Source organism: Larimichthys crocea, chromosome XXIII (genome assembly GCF_000972845.2).
Source record: "Larimichthys crocea isolate SSNF chromosome XXIII, L_crocea_2.0, whole genome shotgun sequence".
NCBI classification, from domain to species: Eukaryota; Metazoa; Chordata; class Actinopteri; family Sciaenidae; genus Larimichthys; species Larimichthys crocea.
The window spans coordinates 11030437-11057796 of record NC_040033.1 but is presented as its reverse complement, the minus strand read 5'-3'; the positions used below and the strand labels follow the sequence as shown (position 1 = coordinate 11057796).

Genomic DNA, 27360 nt, shown 5'->3' with positions numbered 1-27360 from the left:
ACTGCACTGATATCCTGCCTGATGTCCTAACAGCATCTCTTAGCTTGTATATGATGGTTAATTCATCATTGGGTTCAGACATTATTTATACAAAAGGAAGAGTGACATTCTGTTATAGGAGAGGGACTATTTGTAGTTCATCCGCATTCAATGTTCTTATGCTCTAACACAGCTGAATTTGAATTAACATGAAAAACCAGTGGGTTATGAAGAGATGCCAAACAAATGTAGGCTACTGGAGGTCTGCTACCCGCTGTTCACTGCTTGAACAGACATGGTAATGAGAATATAATGCAAAACGATATCAGAAGATATTTGCATCATTTTGACTGAAACACATACAGTATGTGATGGCAGGTGTGGAGAGTAAACATCACCAGTCTGTTCTCGCGTATACACACACACACACACAGATAAATAAATACATTTGAATGTGACTATTTGACAGCATTGCTGCTACAATCTGCCATCCTCTACCCTTGTTTACCCTGACTAAGCTGCTTGGCATTGTAACAACCATAAACAGAGCAAATGTCTCTGCCAAATGCAGACTGGAGGGGGAAAAAAAAAATTCTTTCATTACTTCCGGCAAAGAGTGCCTCTCTGTCCTCTCTCTGCTCATATGTGTGCTGTGTTGTTGCTGCTGCTCTGTGCAAAGGGCTGTGTTGTATCTTAATGACCTAGATTAAGGGGTTACGGATTCAGTTCCCACTGGGGCCACCCATTAAAGCATCAGTCAAGTAGAAGTGAAGCACAGAGCTCAGCAACTGTACACATAAAGAAAGATCAAGCATAATGGTGTAACCTCTGTATATTTATGACAGCTTTTCTGTTGGTCTGGCTACACTGTGCAATAATGATGAGCAGCAGATCGTTTGATTTAAAATTTTCATGAGCTCTGCACACCAAAACACCTATGCATGATTTTTTAATGTGATTTGACTTTAAATGTACTTTGAAGGTTTCTTACTCTGAAGGGGTAGCAGGAATGCTGATAATGCTCCAAACGTAAACGCAGCACTATGTGCTGAGTGTCGCTTACTTTATTTCTGACTTCTTCCTCTCACTTGTTTTCTTCTGACTTCATGCACTCATCCCTACACCCATTTCTTCTTGATTGTGAAAAATGCTTAGACGGCAGCCTAAAATAGACTTTGTCTGGCAGTGACAGAGCACAATGTTAAATTATTGAATTCGTGCATGGCTCTGCTTGCTCCCCATTTGACCTAGCCTCATTGTCTCAAGTGCAATACTTCACTTGAACATCATAGCTACAGTAATTTATAAGTGAAGTGAAAAAAGTTACTGCCAGAAAAATCTTCTCATCTGCATCCATTTTGCATTAATGTAAGAACGTTGCGCACAATTCATCTTTGGAGTGCAGCAGCAAGTCTGTAAAATGTGGCACATTCTAATGAAGTCATCTGCAGGCCTCTGGGAGGCTGGAAGGAGGACACTGGACTATACACTGTGACTAACTTTAATTAGATATAATTATATCAAATTAAAAATGGAGATTAAACCCAATGGTGCGTGTAATTGGGATACAACATGTATCAAAACTGTGCAGCTTCATGTTCTAAAATGGATTGTGTCTGTGCGTGTGTGTGCGTGCAACTGACGTGATCACAAAAAGAAATTCAGAAAGTAGGACCCAAAAAAGAAACTTACAAGACTTGGATTCTGGTGAGGGAGGAGAGATGCTGGAAACAGCCAGGTCGCTCTTGGATTTTTTCGGTTTCTTTGGGTGAATTTGCCATGGCTTCTCATAGTTGCTGTACTCCCTTCGAGGGTTTTTGCTTTCTGTTAATAGAGATAGTCACATTTTTTGTTCATAATGCCATGTTATGCAAATTCTAGAAAGCATAAATACAGGCCAAGTTTACACTGCAAGCTCTGTTGTCTCTGTCCACAGATGCAGATTAGGTCTCTTAGAGCATAGTCATCAAATACTGTGTATGTTATGGAGAGGAGTATATGCAAAGACAAATGTGTGTACATTATGCATACTTGCATCTGTTCGTACCGACCTGGGGAGCTCTGCGCCCACAGTGCTGCGGAGCCAGAGAGAGCTCTGTGCAGCTTGCCAGGGCTGTCTTGCTTGGTCTGCAGGTGATCAATGAGAAAAGGGATTGGATGGTCTGGAGTCTCAGTTATCAATTTGGTCATCAACTCCTATAGGAGCAGAGTAAAGCAGAGAGAAGTTAGATGAAAGTGGCATTACAAAAAGCAGTGAGAGAGTGTGGCCAGTGGACTACCCACCATGCTGAAGTGGAGAAAGACAAGTGTTACACAGTACTATTTTGTAGACTTTACTATCAAGGGAGGGTATGTGAGAGGAGAACTGGCCAAAGCTGTAGGATAATCCCCTTATCTTCACGGTAGTTTCAGGAATGTGCTACACCAAGTGTCACTATCCTAAATAATAAAAGTCAAGGCAAACATAACTAGACACCATGTCCCCAAAGATGGGAGCACTTCCCTTCTGTACCAATTAGTACCAAACATGTCAGCAAGCTTCATCAGAAATCAAATCAGTCTGCCAAGACACAAGGACAAACAAGTTAACAAACACAACAGCCTTTGTTCAATCTGTGCATTTTTAAAATAGTGTTGCAAAGCAAGAAGATGGTGTATTCCCTGATAATATAAGATATTGAATGAGCAGTATCTGATATATTGGGCCTGGTGGAAGAACGGACACATGTAGAGACATATGGATAGGACCGACAGACTGCACTGTGGGAAATAATGATGAAGAAGTATGATGAGGAAATATAATCCATGATTTAATTTCCACTACTTGTCTCTTACAAAATTGATTTGATTGAATGTGTAAAAAGGATGTAAAGGGAAAAGTAGAGAGAAAGTTACTGTGAGGACATGAGACACTGAACAGGAAGGTCTAATAATGCTCATAGGACAAACCAAAAAGAAGAAAGGTACTGCAGTAAGGATGAAAGCTCATAAGGAGGAAACAGTAACAGGTGTTGGGGTTAAAAGGCCACATCTTAGTCTGCATGCTAATTCAAAATCCGTCAAATCCACGATGGGAATTCAACATCAGTTGTGCCAGTCATGTCAGAACCAATCACGTCCTATCTCTGTACTGTGCCATGGTGCATATTCTTTAAAAATGAACTTAATAGCAGACAAGGTAAAAGTACAAATTCAATGTGAAAAGTAATGATTTTTTTCCCACAGAATGCCAAAAACTGTTTTTGGTACAAGGCATTACTTCTATTATCACAGCTGTAGGAAATAACTGTCTCTTCGAAGCTGATGAGTGAAGTGAAACGAACATGTGTCTCTGTGTGTGAGTGTGTGCTGGCATGGTATGGTATGATATGAGAATGAACTCTGTTTGACCAGTTTAAGCCAGCCAGAGCAGCTGAGGCTGACTTCAGGACGATTACTGCAGAGAAGCAAAGAGAGTCATTAGTGGACTGCAGCGAATTGGCAGCTATGTATGGATAAAATGAGTGTGTGTGTGACAAGCATATCATTTGTACATTCTTATGTGTGAACAAACAGAGTCATGTAGCTGGTATGGGTTTGCCCTTGTGGACATGCTCATATATCTGCATGTGTGTGTTTTAGTGGGCGGGTTGGGCTGCAGGGAGACATTCTACATGTGTATTAGTGCTGGCTAGCCTTGGCTGCACTGTGTGTGCTCAGAAAGCTAATCAGGTAATTGGTCAGGGGGACATTCCTGCCCTGCCCGAGAGTCTACAGCAGCTCTGACAGCAAACAGCATGTGAATGGACAAACAGGGAACATGCTGAAATGTTTCTCTGCAGACTGCAGATCTGAGGGCCGGAAAAACCTTGCTCCTCTGCCTGTAAGAGATAAAGTTGAAGTGATCTAAGCTCTTCAGGAAAGAACAATGATGCCATTTCTGAGCAATAGCCATATGATAAAATCTTGGAAGAGGATATACTGAGCACTAAGAGCTTATGTAATGGATTTCTGTGGCCTGTGTCTAACAATTATAAACCACTAACGATGCTAAGATGTAAAAGTTGTAATTACTGCTTAGTAGCTCCTGTGGGTAATTTAACTAACCTACCAACAGGAGGTCTATAAATGAAGGTTGTAATTTGGTAGATTATACAGGAAGCCAAACTAGCAGAAGTCTGTTAAGGACCACAGGCTTTCCAAGTCTTAATAGTTTTCTGTGGGGAAGGGGGTAAAGGGAAGGATGTGCAGTTCTTTTTATAGATGACTGCCACGTGATGATTTTCATGATTGTGTTTCTCAGTGGAAACCGCACACACAGATGTGTGTAGAGAGAGAGTAATGCAAGGATGACCTGGATGCATGTAGCAAATGGTGGCAGATGGATAGATAATGTAGATTCTGGGGATTGTTCGAGAAACGACGGCACATGTGGGTAACTCTGCATTCTGCCCACGTCTGTACAGTAAAATGCTCGCGTGCCAACATATATTGATTGCACATTCTGTAGAGTGTTTTGCCAGTATGACACAGGCTGCTGAATGAGCTAATGCACCCTTTGTACCTTTGTGTCCTTCACCATCTACGATATGAGTCATAAAAAAAAGCAAAGAGACATACTATAAGTAACAAACTCCACAGTATCTGCATAGTGCATACATTACATAAGTCACATATACACCAGAGCAAGGTAAGAGAATCTGACACTTTCACTTTCTATGATAATGAGGCACTTTAAATGGCATGAGTTCTGTTTCAAAACCCCATGCTATTTGAATCATCTTTGACAGGAACCACAGTAAGATGTAGGCTCAAATGGGTCAACATTTCTATATAGAAGTAGACTTGCAGCCAGGAGTGCTTGCATCAGCAAAAACAGCATCTCTAGCATATGCTGGTGTGTGTGCAAGCGAGATAAAAAGATGCAGAAAGCTTTAGCGCCTGCACCAGTGTACTATAAGCAGACCAACAGGTGGAGTTAGCATCCAAGACGTTCAGTTTATATCTGTGCAGATCTGTTGTCGGGGTGAGATATCTCCGTGCCCCCAGGCAGTTTGGTTTGGTGACGGTAATTGACAAGCTGTCAGCCAGCCAAGGGACACCCGTGTCCTTGGAAGCTCTCAAGAACTCCCCCTGGGGACAATGACAATCATGATACTCTCACTGATGCTCCCTGTATCCCTGCAACTTAAACAAACTCCCCAAAATAAAGTGGAACAGAGTTCAAAAGGAAGGGGATGGCAAACCTGGAAAGTTTTGAAGGAAGGTCATGTATGGGTGGTATATTGAAGAACAGACAGAGTGGAGATGGAGTGGTATGAAGAGGAAAAAGAAAAATTAAGGTGACAGAGAACACCCACCCTGCTCAGAAGTTTGAGAAATCTTTCTTTCTCAAGGGGTGCTTCTCTATTTCTGAACCTGGACACTTACCTCTCTGTGAAGGCTTAAAAAAAAGACAAATTTCTCTTGGGAATCAAAGGAGTTATCAGTATGTGTGAGCACAGTGGAGAAAAGGTGGACTGGAAAAAAAAAATGGTACTGACAGAACTGATGCAGCTACATAAGCTCTGTGATTTAAGTGACTTGGCCTAAGCTTTACTCTTTTCTTTCTTGTCAGCCTGTGAGCAGATGAATTTTAGCCTCAGCTGTTGCAGACTCCTCATGGACTGCTTGAGCTATGGATGTCTGGATGTGAGGAGAAACTGAGGCAGCACAAGCCAGCTTTCTATGATGCCTGCCTTCCTGGGAGGCAGTGTATCCATTGCAGTCTACTGAGACGAGACAAAGTCTGTCTGTAGCTGCAACTGTGAGGCTAGACAGGAATACTGCGGCAAAATATTGTGTGTATTTACATTATATTTTCATGTTAGGCTGGTTAAAAATCATTGTTGCACATTCTGGACTAAAAAAAAAATAAAAAAAAGAAACTCAAAAACTATGCCTCTGATCAGCTATAAAACCTGACACGTTTTCTTCAGGTTTGTCCTCGTATAAAAACATTTTTTTAAATATAAAAAATTTACATGCAGCAACAGCACTTCCGAGACTCCCAAGAGGGCTCCCTGTCCCTGAACTCGAGGCCACTGACTGCCATTGATTTACCTGCTGTTTGTCAATGAAATAGGGGAATACAGTGTAGTAATATCATAGGGTATTTAAGGTGACATCGGTGTGTCTTTCCAATGTGCTTCATATACAGAAAGAGGTCATTATTGGAAAAAAAAAAAGGAGAATGATGTGACGAAAGAGGGAGAGATGCAACTGGAAGACATCCAGACCTTGAATAAGCAGGCAGACAAGAGCAGGAGAGATCAGGCGGAAGAGGAGACTGTGGGAGAGGCAATGTCACCTGACCAGGCTGGCACTACCAGATAATCAGAAGAGATGCTTTTATCTGTCCCACTGATACACACAAGAAATGGATGCCCTCACTCCTCACTTACTCTGTCCTGCAGCACTGCCTCAAGTGAGGTTTCATCACTATACACCATACACCCTACACTACACCATGTTTTGCAGCTTCAGAAATAAGACCATAAGTGATGAGACCTAGCTCACTATGAGTCACTCAATCAGCTAATTCGTTTAAGATGTATCCAAATGTCACTTATAGTGTGAAAGTATAAAGTTATTCTCAAATGTCAGTATTTTACGTTTTTCTTTTTATCCCATTGGAAATCTACCTCTCTACACTCACATATCTGACACCACCATATCTGACCAATGATCTGTCGAGTTAAAAAGTATAATGCTGCTCTTTAAATATCACCGCAATTCTTCCCTATCACCACCATGACCTTCAGGATGTTTCCAAGAGATTCAACTGGGAGTTTCCATCATTCACCTACAGGCTGTACTCGACCATATACAGTGCCTAGAGCACATTGCCCATCTTCATATGCGGCAGATGAAAATGCTTCACATCTATGGGCTCTAATCTCCCATTTATGCTAATCTAAATAGATACTATATACTTCCACTTGATGTCTTCATGTTGAACTATTTACTCAAAAAAAATTTCAATTAATTGAAAAAAGAATCAAATAATGAAAACCATTAGCTGCAGCCTTATAAACTGATCTCAGGTGGTTTGGTCAGGACAGCAGTGAATTATGGTGCTGCATATTTAATAGATTTTTTTAGGGCAGGACGATGAAGAATAAATCACTATAAAGTACATTCTTACAGCTCAAGCAGTTCAATGATTTAGGCACCTTTGCAAAAGTTAAGCTATCATAACTAAGCCTTTCAGGAAAGGTTCACATTTCAAGTCCACCTTAAAAAAAAGAAAGAAAAAAAAACCTCACATGCCCATGTATACACATGTCGCTTTGTAGAAATCTCTTCCTCAAGAGATTTAAAAAGGAAGAAAACAGGTATATAAATTGGTAAATCTGTGTTCTGATTAAAAAGAAACACTGTCCGGAGAAGCACAAAGAAGGTATGTATATTAAAAAGACTCATTTTGAAAGATTCCTGCTTGATTTGTCAAACTCAGATGATCTGCATCTGTTTGGAAAGCACTGAATGAGGACTATGGCTGTCTTCCCCAATTACTTACAATGAAACTGAGTTACAGTGACCAAAAACTGCATGTGAATATTGTTTTATCATAGAAAAATGTGAATTTTCCCTTTCACAGACTTGTAATACATACAGTATACTTGTAACACATACAGTATACTTTTAATACATACAGTATATAAAGTACACATGTGCATAGATACATATTAACCCCTGTTTGTACAAACACAGACACTAGTCACCAGCTGGACAAATAAAGGCGAACAGACAAGATTGTGTATCAGATGATCAGCTCTTCCACACCACCAGCACGACTATCAATTACACACAGCAGTCAGCCATCAACATCCTCAGGCTCAGGCTCAGTGGACATGATAACTTTATTAGCATGCACCACAGCCACTGTACACTCCCCTTTCTCTTTCAGTTTCCCGTACCCACTCACTGCCTCACGCTGCACGCTCTAAATCTTCCTCATATTGGACTTCACTCATCGTCTCACTGTCTGATCTGATCTCTCAGATTTGCCTTTCCTATTCGCCCCCTTTCTTTACTCCCCCAGGACCAGGACCTGGCGTAGGTTGCCTGGTTAGCTGTCTGTCCTGTAGTAATTACAGACGAACTGTGCCTGAAGGGGAGCTGTATTAACCCATGCATCACCAAATGCCTGTCATATCAAGTCATCAACTTCCATCAGTCCTCTAAACAAAAAGTGGTTTGGAGAAAATGAACACATGCTGTAATTGATCTGAAGACTGTTTTGTCTGGTACATTGCATCTTTAGAGTTTAACCAATCACAAACTGTATCTCTCCCCTGAATTTTGGCATTGATGTGAATTGAATATGAATTAAACCATCTTACCCTGTCCCACGAGACAAAGTGAAAGGCCTCATTTCAATTTGCACATGGTTTCGTAAGAAACTGCCAAAGGAAACTGCAAATCATTTTACTCTAATTGATTGTATTGACTTTTAGCGTGCCTTCACATTTTATAATAGGATTTCAAAATTGAAGTCAGAGTGAGCATCTTTAATGTTTAAATGTAAATATGCTATAACAATCCCCATGGCATGGATAATAAAAAAAAATCTATGTACTTAATCATGCCTAGACATGATGAAGGTGTAAGGTGATGCACCTGCATTCATCATCTTTAACCTCTCCAGCATGAATAAAAGCAAGTATCAAATGGTCAGCATTTTTCTGTAACAACTGATCACATTTTGCAGATTTTTGCTTTGAACAGTGAGGTGAAATAATAAACATACATGAGAAAACCCACAACCAAGATGAAATTACTGGGTTATTATTACCAGATGTGTAGGAGGTATTCCAATGACAAAGTAACCCTGTCAGACAGAAATGTTTCCAGGTGTGTTTGTAGATGTAAAAGGACCTCTCATGGATTCTTCCTGATGTATCTGAACCTTGTGTAAATTGTCTGTGTGTGTTTCTGTTAATGCATCTCAGAGGGTCAAGAATAACAAAAATTTCAAAGCCAGATGCTGACTATTTATGACACGTTTTCTGCCTTTTTTCCTACAGATGTACAGAATTGATACTGAATGCAAGTCAGCTCGTGAAATTCTCATACAAAAATCAATCGCTATGGTGAATCAAATGGTTATGACATACTAAAAGAAGGTTACATGCATACAGAAATACCACTTATGTCATTTTACCGAGACAAAAAGACAGAGCACCCTGCTAGTAATGTAGGTGAAAATAGCCCATACCCAATCACACCACATCCAATAAATTACCTCTTAAGGGAGTGGATCAATAGGTCAGACAGTGGGCATGTGTGTGTGTGTGTGTGTGTGTGTGTGTGTGTGTGTGTGTGTGTGTCCATGACTCTTTACAGTACAGCAGATTAGAAACACTACACAACAGATTGGAGTGGACCTTTTTCACGTGGAAGGAGCGACTTAGTTTCCTCAGGGAAATTTATTGGGAGAAGCAAAGCCATTTAACTTTACCACAAGTAGGAGCACTAGCTCACTGATTTCAATTGCTACACTTAAAGTGACTGACTGAAACAGAGTGAACGTTCAATACTGTCCCTTTTTCTTTATTTATCTAATATCTTAAATTCTCACTGAGAAGAACTAATTGGAATCATTGTTCTATGTGAAAGGAAACGTTAGACTGTAACTACACGTCACTACTAAAACTATAAACTAAACTATAAACTATAAAAGACTGACAAAAATATACACATGAAATAGGATAAGCATGAGGTGATAGATGATAATCCATTTAATACCTATGTAATGTTCTCACTGTGCATGTTTTGTATGTGTTCTTGTGCACAAATAAAAAGAGTAAACATAACTGTAATGTGTATGCAGTTTTTCACTCATTAGTTCTTCATAATATCAGCAAGTAACCTTGACAATCCCCAGAGCTGAGACCAATACTCAGTTAACAGTAGATATTATCAGACGTACATTCAAGCCATTAAAGTCCCAAAGGGAAAACTCAGACTTCTCCATGAACAAAGGCATCCAATTCTTCCACAGAACTGTGTTATAACACAACATTTGAACGCTATTCCAGTTCAAACTAGTGACATTTTTTTTTGTCCAGACTATACGCTGTTCCAATAGCACAATTATATCGTCTAAGATATGATTGACTGTTCACAGCAGGGAGGAACATCAGAGCAGGTTTTACACTGTCTGCTGATGAAGGCAAAGTCTGCTCATTTTTTCCGAGTGGTCCTGTTACACAAGTTTAAATGCCAGAAGCCTGCAGATAGATCCCACAGATCCTACAAAGAAGAGACGAGGACGACTTTTATCCTCTGTATGTTGCAGAGAGACAACTGCTAACAGAAATGCTTGCTGTATCTTTTTCCTATATGTATCATACAACTTATTTTAAAAAAAGCATACCTAACTATACTGACTGGAATTCTTAATGCAACGTGAAAATCTGAAAGGTTACACTACACTGAAACTGTTAAGTGATTGGAAAAGAGTAGGTGTTTGAAAAGAATATCAATTTGCTAAAATGGGAAAGTGGCTGACAACAATCTGGAGTGCAATTACTTCAATTATTATGAAAGGCTGCTTCAGTTTTTGGAGAATATTCAGTCGGTGTTGACTCAGCTTGCTATCTCTGCAAAGCAACCATTTCATTAGTGAGGGGGGAAAAAAAAAAATCAATTCTATGGCAAATCATAAGCTGTGTCTCATCAGAGTGAGTAAATGAACCCCCACTCGCTGTTACAGACTGTTTAATACTGCAGCTGTGTGCTGGGGGTATGAGGAGGAGGAGGAGACGAGACAAATTTCAAAGTGGAGGAACTGGAGGTGGTGTTTACACAACATGAAGTAGGGAACCCAGGATGGTGCTTTAACATACATGTCCACTCATATCTTAGATGCTGCGGGACATGCTTGTATTTGTAAAGGCTCCGCAACACATTAAGTATTAAGTAGGCAGTATGTGTACATAAACAAAGAGTATAACAGCCTTTTAAATGAATAATACTGTGAACGGTTTTGGAAAACAACCAGATAAGTGGGAGACAGTCCATTTATTCTGTCTGAGAAAATTGTGATTTACTATAGAAACCCTCAGTGTGCTGCAATACGTGCAGTCCAATTACTATTTTGCCTTAATTGCTGTAATTATTGCTGCTGGTTTTGTTACAGCCCAAAAATTATGAATTTGCCATCACATTGCCATTATGTTGCTGTGTTTTGTATTGCAAGGTTTTGTTTTGTATTGCAATAGCAGAAAAATACTTATTTCTTCATTGTGTGCTTGTATTTGGAAACAGCTTTGGGAGTGCTGTATTCATGTTTGAAATGGCAATCAAAACTTTTAGCAGAACAACTAGTAGTATCACTTCAGCTGCACCGATTCTCTACATCTGATGAAAAGCGAAAATTGCAAGAAGAATTGCTGAATCCCTCCTGGATTATTATTCTTCACAACCGAATGCACACGGATGGGTTTTTTCTCTGGGACAACAAGGGTTTTTGTGGCAGGTAGCAGCTACATCATTTTCTCATGAGGAGAGTGGCAGACCCAGGAGAGTTTTCATATATCCTCCTCTTACTACCTCTTTCTCACCTACTTTAAAAAAAAAAATAAAAAATGTCAGTTTCCCCTGAAAATCTACACCGCACAATACACCATCCACAGTCCAAACAACTCAGTGTCCTTGTTGGTCAGCATAAAAACTGCTTAAGCGCACACACATACACTTGTGAAAATCCTAAGGAAATAAGCTCATTGATCTTCACAACAAAGGTTTTTAATCAGCGCCCCCTTTAAATCACTTTGCTTTAATCGTCTTTAATTGTCACATAAAAAAGGAGACAACAAACGGGAGAGGCGAGAGTACAGAGGGGGAGACAGGTGGAGGAGGAAGATGGAGGGAGGAAAAACAAACAGAGAGAGCACACAGAGGACTATCAGTGTGCAGTTGAGCCTTACTGATTGCCGTGGCCTCACACAAACACACGAGACGGTTTCTCGGCTCTTTCGCTGGTTAAACGCTACTGTGTAGACACGAGTCTCTGTCCACGGTGCTGAAACAAGCCTCACCAGTGCTCTTACATCTGTTTAACGTGCAGCCTGTGTTTGTGTGTGTGATGAAGCAAATAAACTGACATGTCAGCACTTTTTGCCAACACACCATAAACACAGTTCATGTCATCCTACTGTATCCCCAGCTTTGTATTGCATGGTGGAAAAACCCCATAGATAGACAGACACACAGATCTGCTGCATGTCAGACAAAAGCCAGTGGACAGTTTTGTCTTTACTCTGATCAAGGCTCACACCTGTGCAGTCCCTGCTTTCAGCTAGGAAATCCAACAGCAAACAAAGGATGAAGTCATGCTCCCCCCCTCACCTCCCAGGTTGCTTAGATGCCAAACAAAGTGTACAACACACAGATTCCCTGTCTGACAAACACACAGGGAGCCAGGTAATCAGTTAGGCTGTGTCCTCTGTAGCAGAACGCACAGTAAAGCCAGCCCTGCTGTGCAGTATGAATTACAACTGAGTGTCGCCCATCCCCTCCCCAACTCCAACAAAACTGTAACAATGTCGAGTCAGGCAGTGGCACAGCATCATCTTTTGAAATGCAAATCACTGATGGAAAGGCTAAGCAGTGAAACGTGAGGGCAAACACAGCAGCCAGTGTTCCTTTATGGGGCTCTGTGCTCCGGTAAACGGAGAGCAGTGGGACGTTTGAGGAAGGAAATGACACCAAAGTGCATTAAAAAAAAGAGAGAGAATCAAATGGATTTCAGTTTTATCAACATATGATACGTGGCATGTACAGTACATGTATGTGACATGTGGAGTAATAATCCAGCTCCTCTGTGTGACAGCTCACATTGCAGATGTGCTCATCGTTTAGCGCAACTTACATTTTAAAAGCGGATTAACGCAGTCAGTGGTGCAAAGCAATGCTCCTTTAAAATTGGCAGACAAGAACTTCAGAGTTCCATCCACACACTCACCTCAAACAGGGGTCCGATTTTGTTCCTTTCCAGATACGACTGAATTCTGGACTGTTGTGGAGACGCCATAAGGAAAGTGTTGTTGCCTCCTTCTTTTCTTTCTTTCTTTCTTTCAGCGGGATGAAACCATGAGGTGAGCCGGTGTCATTCGTCCTTCAAGAGACGTCTCGGCGACACAAATGTGCAAAAAAAAAAAAAAAATTACAAAAAAAATAAAAAAAAGAAGCTCCACACCACCTCAACCACTGTGTCTTTTTACCGTGGAGCCGTGTTAAGTTCAGACGGGCTTGCGTCAAGTGTGGAGGAGCAGGCGGCTCTGAGCCCGGCTCATTGTGGAGGACTCAGCCCGGGACCATCCCCAGTTTGTCGCCTCACTGACTCTCTCTCTCGGCAGCCTTCCCCTATAGAAACCAATAGCACGGCTGCTCTTGTGACAGAGACTACAAATCTTGCGCTCACTGGCTGCCAGCAGTGTTACCGGTGCCACCCCGCTCCCGTTTATCCGGCGGGCTGCGTTCAACGCGGTAACGCGCGCACCTGAGCACGGAGCGGAATGTCCACGCGCGATACGACTGCGCAACAGCACGTGCGCTAACGCAGGTGTGGCGAGTCCTGCTAATTAGTGAAGGCAAAGCTGAAAGTTCAACAAAGTCTATTTATTAAAAAAAATAATAATTCATTTTACTTCCACTGTCCCAATAAGCTTCTTAAGCAAGAAAAAAATGGTGATGTAAAAAATATTTTTAATTAATGTTTATATATTTTATACATGACAGTAAAGAAAACTGTTTTTAGATGAATGAAACAGAGACAAACAGTATACAGTAAACATTATAGGAGCTTATTGATGCAGTTTTATTACCACTTGTTTGTTTGCATAGTAGTGAGCTAGACATCCATCTACAATAATGCATCCAATTATAAGTAACAGAGAGACACTTTAATCCTGAGTACTGTCAATATAAAATAACAGAATATATCTCATAGCTCTACTTCCAAAAAAAACTATTATATGTTAATACTGATAGACCATTGAAAATCTTCATATGCATGCATGTAACAGACAGATGGGAAACAAGGGCATTCTTTTAAAGCACCTTCGCACTCCAAACATGTATATTTACAAGGGAATAAACATCACGAGGAACGTTACAAAAACACACATTCATATGGTTATCCGATACTGACAGATTTTGATAAAGCGTAGCGGTTAAAGCTGAGGAGAAAGCAGACAAATTATTGGCTAATTTGAACACCACACACAGCCAAATTTCATCCAATATCCTTTTAATCAATATTATCTTGCTTAGTTCATATGCAAATTAAAATAATAAGATGAAATGCAAATGACCCTCATGAAAACAAACATGATTTTCAGCCCGTAATGCGCAGACAGTGAACTGATGGGATTCATTCCTTTCATTGGGCTAATATAACTGCAGGGTATAAATCTTTTCTCACTCTGAATCATTGTCTTGTCGGATGCACTATATGAAAAAAAGAACTTAAAATATGTATAAAGTACAACAGTGAAAAATATAATGTATTAAAAATACTATTTACGGTTTTTAAATTCTATTTACACTTTAGGCAGCTATAAAAATGGACCCAATAACTGTTTTTAATTAGGTTGATCCTTCATGGGTGCACAGAGGGAAATGGATGTTTGGGACTCCTTCAGCTTCCTGGATACAATGCATTATGGGTCACCGTCAGGGGGTGGAGGCTGGCACAGCTTGTACAATCTGATCAGAGAAACATACACGCAGAATGGCATTTAATTACATTCTAGTATCGTCCCGTTAACAACACAAAGCAATGATCTGCAGATGATCTGTTGAGAAATGGCACTTCAATATTTGCAAAGGAAATATAACCACAGATTTAGCTGCAGTCTTGGGAAGAAAACTGTCACCACTGGAAAAATAATTGTCCTTAGCAGCATGCATCCAGTCAGACAACATTAACTAGGCTCAAACAGTAAAAGACGTCTGAGTTTAGCTTTCATCTTCACAAGTGTAAAAACTGTATAATACAGCTTGATAACAAAAATATGACTTTGAATTATGCAATAGTTACACTTGTTTGCTGTTGCAGGGGAATTAGAAACTCTGCACACTGGTTGGCTGCCTTCCTTTTTATGCTATAACCATTATGAAGTCCATAAAAACTAATCCTACCATTGCACTTCTTACAGTCCATATAATATTACTGCAGCCCTAATGAACAGAAACCATCACTTTAACAGCACATTTATTTTGTATTATTCCTCATTGATCAGGGTTTTTTCTAATCTCTCTACAATTTTCTCCAATATGAGCTGCACAAATACAGCCCGGCTGTCTTCTGTAGTTTAAAGAATCAATTGCACTATTTGCATCTTTTGGTCTTGATGAGACCTGATGAGTCTCCACATCACCTATCATCTACGCATCAGTGAACAACCAAAAATGTCTCATGATTCCACAAAGCACACTTACATATTCTGCAGCAGTCACTCACACTGCAACAATTATGACATAAACCTACTGAGAGTGCAGCAATTTTGCTCTCCGACCATAATGTCTCAACACTAATCATCCCGCTACTTAATTGTATTTGTCAATTTCACTAAAAGGTTCAAAAGGGCTGCCTGTCACGCAAAAGCCTATATGTCACAGCCAAATGGCTGAGGCAGTCCTTGTCCTCATCTTGGGGCTACTGAGTGCAGGGAGCTCCCCTCTAATGGAACCATTTGGCCGCAGGCCTGCACAAAAGCACCTACATAGACCTACAGTGTAGTACAAATACATGCACTTTGGAAAAGGCTGGATTACACTAACTGCACAGAGATGGACATTATTGCTGCATGTATTCATACTGCTGGCCAGGTTTTTAGACTGCTTTGTTATCTTTCAGGGAACACTTTATTTATTTATTATATACTATATATTATATTTATTCTTTGGGTCAAATGTATACCATTGCCTCATGGTCGGGTGCATAATGTTCAAGTTCAAGAGTTAAAGTAAGTATATCCAAGATTCATGAGTCAGGACAAGATACAGTGTGTGGTGGGATTTTTAAATCTGGAAAGATAGAAAGTAAAAATAGTAAAGAGTATTCCCCACTGCTTGTTCCTTCAGTCTTTGACCTCTTCCAAAAATCAGCTATTTCTATTACAGAACCAGCCTTATTACAGACTATCCACATAATCTGCAGTCAGACTCAGTCAAAGATCTATTAATTAGACTATCCACATAATCTGCAGTCAGAGTCAGTCAAACATCTATTAGTTTTGATGTTTTGATTGCAGGCTATCAAATTTTCAAAACAGTCCATGAAAGCACCAATAAAAAAAAGATTCAAAACAGCCCCTGCTTCCAAATATGATGTGAGAATATATCTTTAAACAAAAATAAAGGCGACTCAAACTGAGGCATTCTTTGAATATCTGCAAGTTGATTTAATGTCCAAGTACAATTAATGGAAACAAATGGCTTCCTGGAAGTGGGGAAATCATTCAAAAACTTGTCTTCAAAATGGCTAGCAGTAATGTAATGTATTTGATTTGTAGTTAATGAGCCATATTATGCAAAGCAATGCTAAGATCCTCTAATTTACAATGCTGAACTTGCCCAACATAACAGGACGTGAGTGTAGTTTTACCTTGGGACTGATGACGGCGTGCGATCTCTCACTCCCAGATTTTTGGCAGAATTCTGAACTCTTGCCCCCTAAAAGACAAACACACATAAACAATTCATGACATTATGGATCAGGTGCAACAGGAGCTAAGGATAATACTATAGAGAGGAGAACTTCAGAAACACAAGAAGCACATATTTTAAATCTGCTAGGCCCCAGATGAGCTATGATAGGACACCACCCTGGCCTGAATACATATCATGGAATGAAGTTCCCCCCCATAATACTTTAAACATCATTTATAAATATATAATAATGATATGTTGCATGTTAAGGCCCTAAAATTGAAACTATAGCTGCTGTGTGCTGCCTATCTTTAGTATCTGTCTTCTTTTAACCATGTTTGCAAAAGAGTACATGCAGAATAGTCTTTTTAAGTACATAAAAGTAATTAGTAAGGCATTTAGAAGATAAATGGCTCCTGTATGTGTGTGTCGCAGAGTTTGATTATACCCAGTCAGGAGCATGTCTGCTCTTTACTAATGCTCCTGTAGTCTGCTTGCTGTGCGCAGTCGGAAGATACACGACTGCAGGGGGGCAGGAAGCAACTCAGCCTCTCATTTAGAGACAAGAACACCTGCACTCACAAATATGCCCCCTCTCTCTCTGTGACGCACACATGCAAGCAAAAAAAACACGATCGAATCGTTGCTCAAAGAGGAGATGCTGATGACCTCTTTGAATAGAGAGGGAGCGACTGGCCAAAAGTGCATTAGCGGACCTCTTGGTCACAACTCTGCCATTTGCCATCTCACTGTCTGCCACAAGTTACGTCCAGATAGCAGGATAGCATCAGCAATTATTCGATGCCTATCACAGCCATCCATTCTGATGCCTCCAGACAGAGATGTCCCCTAATGTCCCCAAAGGACAAGACACCCAGAGTGGATCAGATGAGTTAGATACAAAAGGGAAAACAGCTCTTTTTACGGTAACTTCATTTACATACCTAAGATCGCTGAAACACAAATGATGAGTCAATAATGAGGAGTTTGTTTTTGACACGCCTCACAAGTAAACACGAGTTTACAGTCATGCTAGCAGCTATGTAGGCTGTACTTGAGATAAATGATGACGTCTGCATGTCATACAATGACAAAGGTGGCATGCTGATGATTAACAAGTATAATGTTTTCTATGCTCAGCGTCTCAGTTTAGCATGTTTACATGTGATTATTATCGGCAAACACAAAATACAGCTGAGGTTCGCAAGAATGTAATTAGTTTAGCAGGTAAACGGTTGTAAAGTATTACATAAATCAAAAGTTTCAACTGGTGATGGTGCTAAATTAGAAGTCAGAGGAGCACCAAAGTCATCACAGTGCACCCTGTGGCAAATGTCAAGGCGATCCATTGTATAGCTGTCAAGATATCTAAGAAAAAAACAAAAATATCAAGTTCACAGTGATGCCAACACCAGAGGATCACCAAAGTCTTTATAGTTTAGTCTCTGGGGATCAGAACTATCTGTACAAAATTTCATGGCAACTCATCCAATAGTTCTTGGGATATTTTTGTCTGGACCAAAGTGGTAGATCAACTGACAAATGACCCACACTGCAATCCATCAGGTTACGTCACTAGCTTGAATAAAAATACTCAGTACCCATATAGTTGAACATCTATTGGACAAAATACATGAAGTCCTTCACTGCTTGTATATTATGCATACTGATTCACTCATGGATTTTAAATACTGCATGTATTTATTTATTTTTTTCACATTTATGTATTACTGAATAACAAAAACATGGTATGTGATTCTTTTCTAGATGATGCTCTTAGCCTTAATGTTTGGAACATCAACGAGAGAGTGAAATAAATATCAGGAGGGACGTTTTTTATTCAGCACGTTGGATCTAGTTTATTCCATTTAATCTGTCATCGTCAGGGCTGCCAAGTTTTCTCTGGATTTACTAGAAGTTTAAATACATAAAGCATTCAGAAAGCATTTAGAATTTCTTCCACATGCTGAAACGGGGGAAAAAAGTCCAAAAAAGTTTTTTTAAGTTTATGTAATCTTATATATATTCTTCCTATTCAGTCCAAATAACAGAAATTGCTATGCAGAAGATTACAAATCAAGCTGTGATTGGACCCATTTTGCACAAATCATTCATGCATTCTCTTCTGGATGATGTTGTCTGGGCTTGATGGATGGGTCCTGCTGGGGCCGGATGCTGTGCAGATAACCTTTTTGTGAGTAAGTATGACTATTCAGCGAGAAAGAAGAGGCGCCATCTGAACCCTGTGTGATATTCATATTCATCAGATTCATCAGCTGATGTCTGAGAGCAAGGACACACACACAGTCAGACACAGAGGAGCAGACCTCCCTCTGCTCTCTATCTGGACTGAAGCACCGCTTCTCAGCGAAGTCTAGGTCAGTGGTGACGCAAGAAAACAACAAAAAACAAAAAACAAAAAAAACATAACTACAGATGTAGAAAAATGACACAGTGAAAAGAAATATAATGAGAAAAGTTCTGCTCTAGCAAGCAAACAAGATAAATGAACCAAAACAGCGGATTTTCATAAGTGTACCTTTTCGTATTACATTAAAAATATCTCAAACCACGCCAGTCATAAGATGGATTTTTTTTTTTTACTCCTAGCCACATACAGTAGCACTCAAGGTCACACAATGTAAGGAGTTGCACCCTCCTGGCTGGCAGCCCAGCTCTCTGAGTGTAGAAATTAAATGCCTTTCCTCCTGCAGGATCGCAGCCTCTCGACTAACCTCTTCTCTCACTGCAAACAGCAATATAACTACCACTCACAGAACTTCTAATGAGAGCCTCAGATATGGGCCAAGATCTGGTCACGGCTGGAGCCTTTTGTGGGGTGAATATGTGTATGCACTGAGAAAGTAATGGAAATTCCATCCCTTGACCCCAAATAGACATGCCAACAAACAAACAAGCTCCGGAATCTGTTCAGCGCCTTATTGCTTTTTTCTTTTTTTAACTCCCTCATTTGGTTACATTCATATTCAGGTTGCAGTGAATGCATATATGATAAAATTGAGATCAGATAGGGGTGAAACAGGGGAAGCGATTAAATTATATTATAAATATTATTGCTTGTGGACGGCAGCAAACACTTTCATCACCGAAAATGCTGGCTGCCTTTAAAAAATGTAATTCCTACTGAGGTAATATTGTCTAAAAGAAATCAAATATTGACCATGGAAGCTAAAAGGACATAACTTATCCTCTATTGACACTGTTAAATCCATTGTTAATACTGTTTTGGCCTCGTACTGTAGTTTGACTCAATGAAGCATACAGTTCATCTAATGATTTTGGATGTGGAAGCTGCGCTGTGGATTGATGCACAGATTCACTTGGAGTTAGAAAACCACCGTGGGGACTGCAGCATTAGAAGACTGTAGCAGTACTAACAGAAAGCTGAGAGTAGAAATAAAAAGAGAGGCTATGCACACAGTAACTAAACACATACCTGTTTCCTCATGACATCAGTGGCCTGCATGATGCAGCGAGGGGGCAGGCCGTGGTTTCGGGCAAGCAGGATGGCCTGCTCCAGTGTCACACTCAGGGTGCAGCTGTTGGTCACAGAAGAAAACAAAGTCAAGCTCTTCATCTGCATTTTCATTAGACGCTCACTGAAGGAATGGATAATGCTGAATTGGGGTATGAGCATATCATAATGCAGAATATTCCTCCTGTTGATGCTTTTTTTGTGATGGTAAACACATATTTATTTTCTAGTTCACAGGTGCCCTACTATCAAAGCATACAGTCTGTACCTGACACAATAAAACCATCGACAGTGACAAGAAACACCTTCTCTGACTCAACGGCATCTCATTCTCAACGTGCTTTCATGGCAATAAAAGCAGTCTTTGCAACAGATGGAGAGAAAGTGAGACTTTAGACTGAAACAAACATCAACAGAACGCAAAAGCATCCCAAAACTCAAACTCTCTGCTCCATCCAGATATGCAGAATTCAGTACGACTCTATCGAATCTCTCCGCGAGCTTTTTTCCTCTTCTTGACACCTTGTCATTGTCGTCACATTCCCTCTGCTTCACCTTTGCTCATCTCCTCCCTAATGAATCATTTCACTAGCTGCAGAAATGTCACTCATGGCAAGCAAACACGTGGCATCGGGAGAATAACAAACCTGATCTTTGCTTTTAGGCAGAGCAGAAAAGAAAAATAGAGGCTTAAACATCATCTCGGACTTTCAGAACTTGGAGGAGGCTTGCCTGTTTTCGCATCATCAGGATTGATACTTCTAGTTGTGACTGAGAGAAAAAGGTCCAAGGACAAGTCAGTGCGTCTCCTGTGGCAGAGGCGATGTACTCTCACTAACATAAGGGTGTGATGTGTGTAAAACGAGTGTTGACGTGAGTCTGTGATTCATTGGTTACAGCAAACTCTGTTGCCAGGCACATACATAGACACACACACACACACACACACACACACAAAGGAAGCCGGCAGCATGTGGATGAATCCTTAGAGAAGCAGTGACAGGTATCAAGGCTGCTGGTGACCTTTCTATGATAACAAGCTGTACTACTATATCGATCCAGAGCCTTTTCACTGCAAATTGAACTATCCAGAGTCCCAACGCTGCCAAGCTCAGTTTCATGAAGTCACATTGCCATGTGACTGCTAAGAAATCTGAGCTGTTTGTTTTAATAGCTCCTTCTCTTGTCGTAGGGTTTTCACACTTCACCAACTTAAAAATGAGGTGGGTGTTAAGGGATTTATTGCTGCCAGAAGCCATTACTTTGAGTCAATCATATCAAGATTTAAAAGTGTCCTCGAGTTCCAGTTGCATAACTTCATAACAGCACAACATGATGTGATAAAAGTAATGAACTCAACAATCATCTCCAGTATGTGCCAAAAAGATATCCCAGTGGAAAATTGCAAAAGATGTCCTTTTGCAGGGCCACCCCGGAATATTTTAAGCACCCATTTTGAGCTTCCCACACCGACAAAGGACAGGGAGGGGGGGGGATCTTTAAATATCTCTTCAGCTGGAGCAGGATGAAGGAACTGCACAAAATCTGTGTGTGAGTGTGTGTGTATGAAAGGCTGCACGGCTTCCCTTTTCATTAGGGCTAGATAGGATGAGGTGATTTATACCCATCTGTTTCATGTTGTTCCAGCCCATATCCCATTTACACTCCTCCACAGCCAAGTCCGTACTGATAAATTAGAAGAAACAAGAGAGCGACAAACAAAAAGAAAGGAAAGGAGCGACTGAGAAGATGCAGGGAGCAGAATGAGGAGGAATGAGTAGTGCTTGAAAATGTGACTATAATGAATAAAAACAGGGATAAGGTACCAAGTATTTGTTCAAGTGAGTGCCTTGTGAATCAGAGCTTTGTGCAATCATTTTCACGTCAGACAGTGAACTCATCTTTTGCCTCTCTAATGGTTTTTGTGGGGGAAAAAAAAAATCTGGAGAAGAGAGGAGCGCAGCATAACTGCTGATGCCCCCAAAATATCACGCTTTCACTGTTATTAAAACTCATCCATCAAGTCAACTAATCCAATCAATAGTGCCTGAGAAGGCTGCCACACTGATAATGCAATTTCCACATTACTAATCTACTGGCTTGATTTCATAGGTTTTTCAATTATGCCAGATTTGTGCGCTCACCATTTAAATGAGCAATACAGAGATTCTTTTTAAAAAATAATAATTTAATGTTGAAATTATACAGAGAAAGCAATGAAATTGGTTTATTCATATATAATCTGTATTCTGTCAATAGTAAGGGGGTTATACATAAAAACCCTGACTGTCAAAGTTAATAACATTGATTTTCGTGGACAGTTGCATCAGGCGAAGTAACCCGCTCCCCTATGAATCCAATACACCTGTCAGTCTGCAGCTTTGGAGGGCAAAACAGTGTTTAAGGAGAAAGCCAGTTCACAAATAATCCTAAATATGGCAGGCCTTGTCACCTGCTGTGTCACGGTACACTTAGCTTGCCTGTGTGGGTGAGTTGTGGCTTGTGTGTATAATTGCACAGACACACACATATACACCAACGGCCTGTGGGTTAATAAAGTACCAGCAGTCATTGCACAGACAGGAACTTTCTATTAGAGCTCAGGCAACCAGGCGGCTCTATCCACGGCACTTTATCAAGTCATCAGTCACATCCGGCGAATGGGTGAGTGTGCCCGCGCGTGTGTGTGTTATGTGTGTGTGTGGGCCTGTGTGTGTGACTGAGACAAGAAGATATGGAAACTGCCATGGGGTAAAGAAAGAGGGTATCAGAGAGATGTGGTGGGAGGGTAGAGGAAAAGATCAGTGTAAGAGATGAAAGATGGAAGCTGGAACTGGAGATCAGTGGTGACAAACGATCAGGATATTTCCGTCCCCGCGCATTGATGAATGGTGCCCTCAGCAGCAGGTGAATTAGGCAGCCATATATAGAACTCAATGAGAATGGAAGTAATTGACCTGTCTCCTTCCTGTGAAAAGTGCTATGCCTTCTTAAAAGTCTCTAATCTGGAGGAACAATGGGCCATATTAACTAAAATACCCTGGTTGTAATTAATTCAGAGAAATGCGTATTAATAGAAAATCGCCACGGGTGAGGAGTGAAGGGTTCTTGTGAGGTTGAGAGGTAGTCAGAGTATAAAAGAGATGCTCTGAATCAGTGTGGTAGAAATGGTAAAGGTTTGAGGTTAATTCAAGAGAGATGAAAGAGAAAGGAGAACTGCACGAGAGCTGTCAAAGGGAAGAAAACGATAAGCAGGAACGTATAATTGAACTGGAGGCGGATCATCAAGACATGTACAGCGTACGTGCCCAAACACACACACACTCACCGATGAACGCCGCTGTTGCACATGACGATGTGCGTGGCTCCCAGACGAGAGCAGAGCTCAGAGGCCACAGTGAGCAGCCCCACTCCTGAAGCCCCGCAGGCTGTGTACTGACAGGCGGCAGTGCGGCGACAACTGATAAAACTCTCCATCAGACGGTAGAGCTCCTCCAGAGCGTTCAGGGGACGCATCAGCTGGGTAGGCACAGAAGGAGAGGGTTTGTGCAGAATCCAACGAGGGGGGGAAAAAAAACCCACTAGCAAGCTGTTTATGAGCAAAGCAGTGCATAAAAAGAGCAGATCTGCAGAATGTGAAGTGCTTGTGCTGTCAGTTAGATTCACAGTGTGCCTGCTTCCAAGTGCTAACCACAGGCAATATTAGGTAATCGCAGGTATGATTTGGGGAATATTTAGAACTTTACGTCACACTAATGCAGTTAATGCTGCTTGCTTAAGTAAACTGGCATTTGCTGCAGCTCTTCTCCCTGCTTGACTTTTCATATCAGTTGATTTAGAAACTCTGGAGGAGGTTCCAACGAGTTACATGTGCAAACACTTCCACAATGCAGCGTTAAGATCTAATCCCGTTCTTCAATTTTTCCATGAGGTCACGAATGCAGCATGAGGCTGTTCTTACCTTATCTATGAGGGCAGCTTTGGGTGCAGAGCAAGGTGGCATGTTGGACCGATCCAGGTAGAAAGCCCTAGGGGAGAAACAACAGTTCATATAAGGAGTGGGGGGAAAATAGTGGTGACGTACTGTAGTAGACTTTATTTAGCAATCATCACACAAGTTTGTTTTTTAGAAGCTCCATCGCCTGAAAAAAACACAGTGGCATTCTTTATCCCGCATCATTACTGTAGGTCATCAAGGGCTCTGGCTGCTTTTCTGGGAAAAGTAGGCCACCTGCTCATTATGGAGCTCCACCATCTGACAATCAATCATGAAAGTAACTTGGGCGCTGCTCAGCAGAAACACAGACTAAGCATCTCTTGTCCTGGGCATCACTCCAAATGCCATTGCTTCATTCATTCATGGAGTACAGTGGCTTTTTTTTTTCCCTTTTTCGCACGCTGGAGGCAGCACTGGACTGGTGTCCTTATGCAGACACAGAGGATGTATGCCGCAATGAGCCCATCTGACGTGTAGTGCCACTGGTGCAAACTCAGCAGTCTGTGACTCCATCAAATCTCAGTAATCCAGCAGTGTGCTAAAAATAGATACACTACACCACATTGAACCGGTTGTAATAAAAACACATACGCCATTACTTCTCAACAGACGCTATAATAACTCACGACACGTGGTGTACAGTGTACATTGTTGAAATTGCAAATAGTAAGGGGGAAAAAATGTATTTTTGGGAGATGCAGCAACGCCAGTCTGTGATGGAGGAAAATTGTTTACAAGAATCACTGAAGCGGGGCTCATTCATCTGCATTCGCTCTGCTATTAAGTGATTAAAATCAGGCCAAGGAGGCATTCATTATGACTGTGGTATTTCTGGCTGACATAATATTAATGAAATTAATTCATCAGAGCAGAGTTACCCTGATATGAGATTTTATAGTGATTATAAACCAGCTGAGTTGAAATGATCAGTCATTGAGAACACGCACAAACATGACCTATACACTTTAAAGTCAGGGAACTGTCGGGAACATAGCTGCACCCACTGGGGCTACAGATGCATACAGTACATATAGGAAGGTCCTTAACCCTCCATAGTACACTGCTTTCAACCATTTAGGCTAATGAGGCTATGTTTTACGCTTGTTTCCTATTCACTTTAGCTCATTCACATATAAATCATCGATGCAACACACATTTCTTCGACAAGGATGAGTAACCTGTTCAGTTTATGCCCTCACTTGCTGAAGGTTTCCAAGTATTTAATCCCTATCCAGCAAATTATCCTTTAACCTTGTGGCGTGCTCTACTAAATGACTGCGAGCGAGAGTTTGCTAAGGTTTCAGATGGAGTTAACAGCCCATGTAATTGTTTCAAGATGGCCTTATCATTCAAAAGATGCTCACGAGTTACACACGCACCTCTGCATCCAATACACACCTCTTACATACCGGCCAACAAACTATATGAAGGATAACGTGCCAGTGATTTGTCGGGTTGACAGTTTAAAGCTCTAAATATTGGATTTCCTACAGTAAACGCCGGGCATGCACACTGTGTATGTATGTGTACGCACTTCTTTGTGTGTGTGTGTGTGTGTGTGTGTGTGTGTGTGTGTGTGTGTGTGTGTGTGTGTGTGTGTGTGTGTGTGTGTGTGGGGTGTTGCCGTACTAAACATGGGCTGCAGGGACTAAAAGCTGGATCCAACAGTTCCCTAGCAAAACATTATTCTCTCAACAGGTCTTACAAAGAGAGAGGCGAGATTCAGTGAAGCGATATAACAGAACACAAAAGAAACTTTAATGGAAATCAAAACCTTGTCCTGAAATAGTTCCTAGTCTGACTCTTGCTGCATGTATGGTCTGTTATCTGTCTCCCTCAACTGTGAGTCCACTCACCCTTGTCTCTCTTGCTTATCGGTCAGCTGCTCAGACATTTATCTTTAAAGGTCCATAATAGAATCTGTCTGAGACGACTCGACTTCTGCCTCTACTTCATCTGCACACATTTGTTTACCTGTCTCAGACTAAATAAAAAGCACCTCGTCTTGTCCTTGCACGCCTCTTCTGCAAAAGCAAGGTCATAATACCCACTGATTATTTCATCCTATTGCTGTAAGAGTTGTTCAAAAAATACCACCAGCCACAGCTTGAGGACCAGGGCCGACTCTCCTGGAGGTCTCTAATGACAAAATAATAGGAGTCAGACTACGGGTGATGTGTGGTTTAAAGAGGACCTGCGTTACATCTGAACCAATGATTTTTTTGTCAGGTTTTGGAAACCGAGCACCTTACAAACATTTATTATGGATGACAAATGAGGTTTTAAGCCCACACACAGTGTGAAAACACAACGCCATGTGGTTAAGTATATAATACACCATAGGTATAAGGTCAAAAACCACTGGGTGTCTATCATTTGTTGGGTTTAAGCCCCTGGACTCCAACAGCTACATTTTAATGGCAGTACATTGAGGGCTTATTCACAAGCTTGTTACCATTTTTTCTTATCCATTAGCATTTTCAGACATTAAAGCTAAAAAATATCAATGTCTCTAGGTTAATTCTCAAGTCTTTTAAGGGAATTTAACACCAATTAAAACTTCAAACCACCATCTGTTAGTCAGGGTGAATCTAAACAGAAAACTCTGTGTGATCAGGCTCATTACTCTGTTAACTTTATTCCCATGTTTCAGTAAAAATAAAAATGAAAATATAGGTGCAGCCTGCTTGTAGCTTTTTCTGCAATAACTAACCCTCCACCGACCACACACACACACATGGAGAACAGGTTTTTACATGGGACTCTAATGGAGGATTTGGCTGCAGGCCAGAGATGACCTGCTCAGTGTGTAGCTGGTTTTATTTTATTGGGCCGATGAGAATACTTAATTCTCTTTGTTTCTGCTTCCTTCATGACAATAGGACGCTAGAGGTCTTTTACAGCACGAGAGAATTAGTAGTCAGCTGCAGCGTCAAAGAAGAAGGATCTGAGGCACAGATGTTTTCAGAGAAAGTAGTGTGGGAATGGGCACATTAGAATGACATCCTCCGATCGAAAAGTACAAAAGAAACAAAAATGATCCCTGAAATACCTTGAAAGACTTGAGAAAAAAAAACGTGTCGAATAAACGTCTTCTGTGGATTTGGTTTCACACCCGTTCCCTCATGAGGACACAAGTAAAGTGTCTAGGATTTATGACATTATATGTGATCCTGCAGAGGTGCATGCTGGTCCATGTAAA

General features: G+C 40.8%; 2 protein-coding genes across 2 annotated transcripts in view; both read right to left on the bottom strand.

Annotated features, from left to right (window-relative positions):
• Positions 1–13569, bottom strand: part of cxxiiih8orf34 (chromosome XXIII C8orf34 homolog) — a 56292-nt gene extending 42723 nt beyond the window's left edge. The window contains exons 1-4 of the mRNA XM_027273988.1: positions 13233–13569; positions 12974–13139; positions 2031–2175; positions 1672–1803 (exon numbers count right to left, since the gene is read on the bottom strand). Of these exons, the coding sequence (XP_027129789.1) occupies positions 1672–1803; positions 2031–2175; positions 12974–13042 (346 nt within the window). The 5' untranslated portion in view covers positions 13043–13139; positions 13233–13569. The remainder of the gene's footprint in view (positions 1–1671; positions 1804–2030; positions 2176–12973; positions 13140–13232) is intronic.
• Positions 13570–13793: 224 nt separating this feature from the next.
• The window catches only part of prex2 (phosphatidylinositol-3,4,5-trisphosphate-dependent Rac exchange factor 2), an 85664-nt gene continuing 72097 nt past the window's right edge, over positions 13794–27360 (bottom strand). Inside the window, exons 37-41 of the mRNA XM_019273722.2 lie at positions 24123–24189; positions 23490–23680; positions 20123–20225; positions 16622–16689; positions 13794–14718 (exon numbers count right to left, since the gene is read on the bottom strand). Coding sequence (XP_019129267.1) covers positions 14673–14718; positions 16622–16689; positions 20123–20225; positions 23490–23680; positions 24123–24189 — 475 coding nt within the window. The 3' untranslated portion in view covers positions 13794–14672. The remainder of the gene's footprint in view (positions 14719–16621; positions 16690–20122; positions 20226–23489; positions 23681–24122; positions 24190–27360) is intronic.